Source organism: Akebia trifoliata, chromosome 8, assembly GCF_017979445.1.
Source record: "Akebia trifoliata isolate Shusen 1 chromosome 8, ASM1797944v1, whole genome shotgun sequence".
In the NCBI taxonomy this organism is placed as follows: Eukaryota; Viridiplantae; Streptophyta; class Magnoliopsida; order Ranunculales; family Lardizabalaceae; genus Akebia; species Akebia trifoliata.
Genome location: NC_141382.1, coordinates 47,165,616 through 47,173,852, shown reverse-complemented (window position 1 = coordinate 47,173,852; position 8,237 = coordinate 47,165,616). Strand labels below are relative to the sequence as shown.

The 8,237-nt window shown below is 32.4% G+C and overlaps 1 protein-coding gene across 1 annotated transcript; it reads left to right on the top strand.

Moving 5' to 3' along the window:
- The first annotated feature begins 3,175 nt into the window (after window positions 1–3,175).
- LOC147397286 (protein LATERAL BRANCHING OXIDOREDUCTASE 1-like) lies at window positions 3,176–6,672 on the top strand. Its single transcript, XM_086452827.1, has 4 exons — window positions 3,176–3,525; window positions 5,469–5,728; window positions 5,880–6,207; window positions 6,340–6,672. Exons 1-4 carry the CDS (start codon window positions 3,253–3,255, stop codon window positions 6,580–6,582), a joined length of 1,104 nt encoding a protein of 367 aa, XP_086308953.1. The 5' UTR covers window positions 3,176–3,252; the 3' UTR covers window positions 6,583–6,672.
- The last annotated feature ends 1,565 nt before the right edge of the window (window positions 6,673–8,237 follow it).

Here is an 8,237-nt window from a genome sequence, read left to right as displayed (position 1 = left end):
AATAAACATTGGTCTTGGGCTGCTGAGTTTAACGCTATAATAGTAGCGTATTTTAACTTTTTTGAGGTAGTGAGAGAGATAACATTTGATAAAAATATACAACAAATCATAGATGGAACACGAGATTCACCAAGATCAACAAGATGTTGATCGTTCCTCACAACTAGATCTTTTTTTATGATTCTAATAGCTATATGATGGGTTTTGGAGTGAGAATGGAGAGTTCTCTCCTTCGTAACATCTAAAAATGGTTAGAAGGGAGGAAGTTGTAATTTAACAAAAAGTTTAATAAAGAAGATGAAATGAAAGAGTATTTTTTTCCAAAAAAAACAAGTTACTGTTGTAAATAGAATGTTTTGGAGTATTTAAACAAAAATGTGGCCCTTTTTTTCCATTGTCATAAACCTATGAAATTTTTTTGCCAATGTCCTTGATTATAAATATATATAAAATAGTTATGTTGGGCATAAAAAATCCAATACCTTTAAAATATTATTTATTTGTACAAAAACAAATAACCCTCATTTACAATGGGTGAGGTGCAATTTCTATGTAGATAAAATATTAAGAACATTACCCAACAGTATTGTACACGAAAAAATTCATTATCATCAAATCCAAACCCGACCCATTTAATAATCATGTCCAACTTAAACTCAACTCATTTATAAATGGGTATACTTGACTCGACCCATATATAACTTGTTTAATAAAATTCTAATCTTTAGTGGAAAAAATAAGTTCTACCACCAAAAATAAAATATCATTACTAAAAACAAAGTCATGTAACCATAAATCAATATTTACCAATATAAATTAAGTATCACAAAACATAAACTAAATTTTATCACAAAAAATGAGTAATTTAGAAAATTCTTAAATACTTGTGGATGTATTTAAAATTACACGTTAATGATATAATAATTAAACGTGTCAAAATGGGTTTAGTGAGTTGATGCCCTAACCCATACCCAACCCATTTAATAAACACGTTAGATGGGTTGACATTATTATGACTCAAATCCATTAATTTCATGTTGTTTTCGAGGGTTCTGTTAAGATTGCCACCCCTAATTTTAAGGGAAATTTTTTAAATAGTAGGGGTTTCATGATTAGGCTCTATCCAATAAAAATCTAAACACAATACTGATCTCTAGAGACGTTAGATTGAGTTGTGAGAAAAAATAGAGATCCTAAATTCAAGGAATTTTTATTGGGTAATTGTAAAAGCTTCCCATGAATTAATAAAGGTAATCCACATCATAGTCGAATTGTATTTGTCTTCTATGAGTTAAAAGTCATAGAATGAGCTGATTTTTTATGAGGATGATCTTTATGATGAGGTGATCATCCTTGCTAAAAATCAGTCTATTATTAAATTTCTAACTCTATCAAAACAAGTTTACATGGGGTTAGAAGTTTATGAATTGACTGATATTTCGTGAGGATGATCTCATCGTCATAGAGATCATCCTCATCAAAAATCAGTTCATTCCATAAATTTTAACCCATATTAGATAAAATAATTCGATTATAATGTGGATTGCCCTTATTAAGGGGGGGGTTTATTTACTAGGAATCTTTAAGAATATTCTCCTATTCTCAGCCGTTCTTTTGTCACAGATTAGCTACGCATCAGTCCAAAATGTTCTCTCTAAATTATCCATTTTTATTTATTAGGAATCTTTAAGAATATTCTCCTATTCTCAGCCGTTCTTTTGTCACAGATTAGCTACGCATCTGTCCAAAATGTTCTCTCTACGTCAAGAGAACCTATTTTTCCACAATAGGGGGCCCACTAATCTATTTCAACAGATATCAAACCTCAAATGATTCGATTTTGATCGGATGGGGATTGATATGACACCAATCCAATAAGAATCTGATGGAATCTGAATTCGGACCCTAGTGGATCACTTCCTTATCAGATTGAATGCTTATGGGATAATCACATCTAATCAAATAGCAATTGGATCCAAATTGGATAAAATCCATTTTAATATATGAAATATACATATTATATCTAAACAAAATACATAATGTGATTTATATACATTTTCACATATTACTAGGTTGTGCATGGATCCATAACTTTGCGGTTCATCATAAAAATAAATGAATTTTTTAAGGTATAGATCATAAATTTTTTGTAATGTCGAGACTTGACATTAGAATATAACAAAACTATTGTTGAACTTATACTTAATATATAATCGTTGAGGTTTGACCCTACAAAAGTTTTATTTACTTACAATAATATTTTATTATAAATTTGTTGTCGAACCTCTAATTAATATTCAATCAATCTTTGATGTGGCATGTGCACAGAATCACATATCTTTTCTCGTGAGTTATTCCTATGTGCACATAACTCCATCGTTTTTTATTTTATTCAACTTATTGAATTTGATTCAAACGTCGTGATGTTCTGACTCTCCCTTTGACATACTCTCGACGTGACATGTGACAGAATTGTAAATTTTTCTTTCCTAGAAATGTACAACTGCGAGAAAGAAAAATCTACGATTCAATCACATTCCACATCGGGAGAGTATGTGATAGGGGGGAGTCAGAAAATCATTATGAAACACCAACTTTTAGTTACAACACACAAATTCTTTAAAATTAGGTTAATGATTTTCGTAATCGATTTTTTCACTCAGTCAATCACTTGGATGATGTGGCAAAGGCATAGAACGATCTATAGTTATGTATCCTTGTCACATTAGTTGATTGGATGATCAAGTGAAAAAATCGAATATCAAAATCAAGGCTCTTAAAATTATATAAGTAAAAGATTAATGGTATTCTAGCTAAAAAGTTTTCACACGGTCAAACTTGGATGATGTGGCTTATACAAGGAATCATAAATATATTTTCTTGGCATACACAATGTGCATCTTTTATGATAATTTGCAGTTGTGCATCTCAAGAAAACAAATCTATGATTATGTGTACATGCCACATCAGCCGAGTGAAGACTTTCTAGTTCGAATATAATTACTCTAAGTAAAAGTTGGTGTGTTAATAAAAGTTTTCAGAAAACTCTATTCTCATTTGACTCGTGGACAAGTTAATGGACCCCCAGCAATATTCTGTTGCTGTAGGCTTGAAAGTTTGCAACGACAGCCCTGAAAAGATTGAAATTATTGGAGGTGGATAATATATACAGACCCCCACCCACCCCACTCGAAGAAGAAAGAAACAGTTGTTCTCAATCAATCATCCACACGAATCCCAAGGACGACAAACATGGCTGGGAGTCCTGATCCAGCCCAGGAAGTGACGCTATTGAAGCACGTCCAGGAACTTGCCATCAACGGTGATGAACCACCCTCGAGATACATCCGTAAAGATAGAGATAGAGAAAATGATGGACCCACCAACGGCAACGCTTGTCTGTCATCATCTTCAATCCCAATCGTTGATCTTCATCTGTTATCATCTCCATCATCGTCTACCAAAGAAAAAGAAGAAGAGATGGAGAAGCTCAGGTTGGCCCTCACCTCATGGGGATTGTTTCAGGTAATAATTCTTCTAGCTAACAAACCTCCCAACAAATATTTGAGTCATGGGTGCCCAGAAATGGTTTTAAAACTCGTCTGAGACCGAGACGTTTCGCCCGAGTCGTCTCGGTATCCGGCGTGAACGAGACGGACGCACAAGTCAATTTTTAGAACGAGATTATTTAATACCTCACCGTTCATGTTTTTTGAAAATTTTGGACGAGAAGTCTCAAACGTATCGGAAAACTCGTCCGAGGCGACTCAGTATCGGCCATGGTAGAGACGAGACGGGAAACCGAGTTTTAAAACCAGATAAAGATCGAGTTGACTCGTGTTAAGTCTAACTCAGCGTCGGACAAGTTTAATAACCATCGACTTTCTAGAGAGAAACCAAACCAGGTTTTGGTGGCACCCATTTTATACCACGTATAATTTTTGGGGACCCACTGACCGTATGGATATGTGGTCCACCCGTTGATGTATCAACACACGAAAGATCAGTTTGATTGGTGATGTACGTCCATTGATTATTGGCTTTGTCTTAAGAATGATTTATAATCGTTGGATTTAAACTTTTTTTTTTAAAGGTTAGATCTAGTATATACAACTCATCAAGCACACTGATTTTTGGTAGGTAGGTTCTTACAGGGATGGACCATGCACGTATACATATACATACCATCAGTAAGTAGGTCTAAAATAATAATTTTAAAAATGCCACGTGGAATAAAATGGGGGTGCCACTTGACCTTGTTTAGTAATGGGATTCTTACTCTTTTATATGTATGTATATAATTATTTTCATATAAATATACATGAATAAATAATTGAAAATCGAGTTAAATGTTTTATCTCATCCAAGATGAATTGACTCGTCCAAGACAACTCGGTCGGACTCGTCCAAGAAGAAGACGAGAGATCAAACCAAGTTTTAAAACCATGGTTATACTACGTGGGTATAAGTTTATAAAGTTGGTGAGAGGAAGTTGTTCTCTTTGGAGTGGTAGTTTTTAGTTATTTTTATGGAGGACTCTATGTATTTAATCCGTGATTATATGACAAATCATGGGGAGAGTTATTATGAGTTTTTAATTAGATGCTTGGAAATTGACCATTTTAAATAGGTTTTGAAGGTTCAATCCACCTCAAATTTTCTTTCTTTTTCTATTCTTTTTATTTCGAGTGAACTTTACCAATTAGGCTTGTAACTACATTTTTATGTTAAAAGCACGGAGCTCATGACTTAGGAGGAGTGGCAAACTTTCCATTGAATAGATCTTCTTGAAATATCTGAAATGCATATATTATCTTGCGAAACAAACATTTGGATAATATTTTACATCAAATATAAAATTATGGGTACGTCATCTTCTGTTCATCATCACAATTCATTCGAATTGATGGAAAGTTATTTTAAATCTTTGAAATTATGAGTTTATCATTCTCTATTTGTCAAATGAATCACAATTATAATTAAAAAAACTTAGTTAAGATAAGAGAGATGGAAAGGTATTTTGATACTTTAAAATTTGTCATCATGAGTTGTGGCTACTTAAAAAGAAAGATTTTAGAGGTACTTAGAAACTAATCCCAACCCCAAGGTCTATTAAGTAATTTTCCCTTACAATCATGTGTTTGACATGATACAATAGAAGATGTGTCTCTTGACAGAATAGACAAAGAACAAGATTCATTTAGCTAACCGACCCCAAATCCTTAGGATAAGGTTTTTATAATAATGATTTTGCTTAATATAGTTTGAACCAAAAATCAATAACCCATTTAAGCAAATGATTTACATGATTGCAACTGAATCAAAATAGCCAAAATGATTTGGTTCTAATTCCGGCCAATGGGTGACAATAACCACTCATGAGATTCATTATTAGATTTCTCATGTTTTTCCATTAAATTTTCTGATGTTACTCTTTCACATTATTAAATCTGTTGATTAAATTTCAGGCAATAGGACATGATATACCAAGCACTTTACTCGATGAAATGCTTAATATAGCAAAGAAGTTCTTTCAGCTTTCGATGGACGAGAAGCATAAGTATGCCATCATTAAAGATGGCACACAAGACTACTTAGAAGGATATGGGAATGACTTAATTGTGTCCGAAGATCAGGTTCTCGAGTGGTCCGACCGTCTATATCTCTTGGTGAAACCAGATGATCAGAGGAAGCTCAAACTTTGGCCCGAGAATCCAAATGATTTCAGGTATCTATGTTAATTTCGATATTGGTAGATCAAAGTTTGGATTCAACGTAGTTGTGTTCCTGTCAACTTAGCCAAAAAACAAAGAATAGAGCGATATCTCCACTCCTAAATACCTATATCCACGAAAAGTAATTGTTGAATGATGTTGCAGGGAAATGTTGCATGAATATAGCACGAAGGTTAGTTTGATTTACAAATCCATTATGAAGATTATGGCAAAGATACTAGGTTTGGAGGAGAACGAGTTCCTCAACCAGTCTGGGGAACATGGTACAGCTTTTACGAGGTTTAACTATTACCCTCCTTGTTCAAGGCCCGACCTTGTTTACGGTGTTAGACCACATTCAGATGGAGGATCAATCACCATTGTTTTGCAAGATAAACAAGTGGAAGGTCTTCAAGTCCTCAAAGATGGTCAATGGTTCAAAGTTCCAATCATTCCACATGCATTGCTCATCAATGTTGCCGATCAAATAGAGGTATATATATATATATATATATAGAGAGAGAGAGAGAGAGAGAGAGAGAGAGAGTCTTTTTCTTTTCTTTTAGACTTCTAGTTCTTCATGAAGTTTGATTTTTCAAGAAAAACAACTTAATGGCATTGGCAGATAATGACTAATGGAGAGTTCAAGAGCCCAATACATAAGGTGGTACCAGATTATGAAAGAGAGAGGTTCTCTTTGGCTACGTTCTTTCTTCCTGAAATGGAGAATGAAATTGAACCTGCTTCCAAGTTGATGGATGAGAGTAGACCAAGATTGTTTAGGAAAGTAAAGATGAGAGACTATGCTGATGTCTATTTCAAGAAAAACTCGCTAGGGGAGAGGACTCTCGATTGGGCCAAAGTTTAATTTCTCAATTCCATGTCAACTTTTTTTTTTCTTGGTTCATATATAAGAATGTGTATGTAATTCGCACACTGTGAAAACTTTTACTTACTATGCCTTCCAATTTCGCTTTTTTTTATTTTCATTTTATTTAACAACATAAAACTCATTAATTCAAAATGACGAAGATGAAGATAGTAATAGAAACTATAAAAAGACCATCATTTGATAGGTGGTATGCTTTATGACAAACAATGAAATATGATTCCCATTAAAGAAAATAATCAATTATGTCATTTGAATGAGAATTTCTTGTTTGACATGCTCCACATTTCCTTAAAAAGACTAAAAAATAGTTATGTGGCACTTATTTAAAAATATCTTTTCTTTAGGAGAGTAAATAATTGATTATAGAACTTTTATTTCTCCTCTTTTAATTTAGGGTGAACTACCATTTTGTGAGTTTAATTTTGTCGAATTTATGATTTTGGCTCACTTTTGATTTTAATAACCAAAACGTGAAAATGATAACAAATTTGGAGGTATTAAAGTGATTATATAGCAGGCTTATTTTAGAGGTACATTTTCATAGATTTAAAGTGTTTATCTTGATAAAAATAGTGAAACCTGCAAGATAGAGTCACTTTAAATCTGTTATTTTGTTATATGTCACATTTTGGTAATTAAAATGAATAGTGAGACAGAGTCGTAAATTCATCAAAAATTGATCACCTTTTCGTAAATATTCCTTTAAATTATTTCTAAAAGTTCCTATAAATTTCTTTACCTTGCCAATAGCATGAATTGATTTTATTAAGTGGGACATGAGTAACATTACTTCAGTTTTAGTCTAATATAGCTACTACAAATTTTCAAAATATTCATTAATTTAAAAGGGAAAAAAATTCATATATAGTCTCTTTAAACAACCCTATCTCCTGCCATTTTTCACTAAATTTCGCTTTGAATCTCTTATTATATTATTTTCAATTAAAAAGAAGTCTTTTACTTGGCAGACCTGAGACTCAAGTACTATTTGTATATACTCTCCAAAAGTTGACACAACTTCCTCCAAACCTTGTTTTTTCTACTTATGGTTATAAATTCTTTCATCATAAATATAGTTCTTCGTAATTATATTCCAATAGATATATGGTGGGTTTTTGAGTGAGAATGGAGATTTCTCTCCTTCGTAAAATCTAAAAATGGCTAGGAGGGAGAAAGTTGTAATTTACAAAAAGTTTAACAAAAAAGATTATGGGAAAGAGTATTTTTTTATAAAAAAATTGAGTTACTATGCGAAATGGAATGTTTTTAAGTATTTAAACAAAAAAATGTCCCTTTTTTGTTGTCGTCTTAAACTCAACCCATTTATAAATGGGTATACTTGACTCGACCTATATATAATCTGTTTAATAAAATTCTAGTCTTTAACGGAAAAAATAAGGTTTACCACCGAAAATAAAATACCATTACTAAAAATAAAATCACGTAACCATAAATCAATATCTACCAACATAAATTAAGTATCACAAAACATAAATTAAGTTTTATCACAAAAAATGAGTAATTTAAAAAATTCATAAATAATTGTAGATATATTTAAAATTACACCTTAATGATATGATAATTAAACGTGTTAAAATAGGTTAGTGGATTGATACCCCTAACCCATACCC

Excerpts from the sequence above, each read along its gene's own strand:
- LOC147397286 (XM_086452827.1), top strand. The coding sequence starts at position 3,253 with ATGGCTGGGAGTCCTGATCCAGCCCAGGAAGTGACGCTATTGAAGCAC. Across the intron at positions 3,526-5,468 it reads CCTCATGGGGATTGTTTCAG|GCAATAGGACATGATATACC; the intron begins GTAATAATTCTT and ends ATTAAATTTCAG. Across the intron at positions 5,729-5,879 it reads GAGAATCCAAATGATTTCAG|GGAAATGTTGCATGAATATA; the intron begins GTATCTATGTTA and ends ATGATGTTGCAG.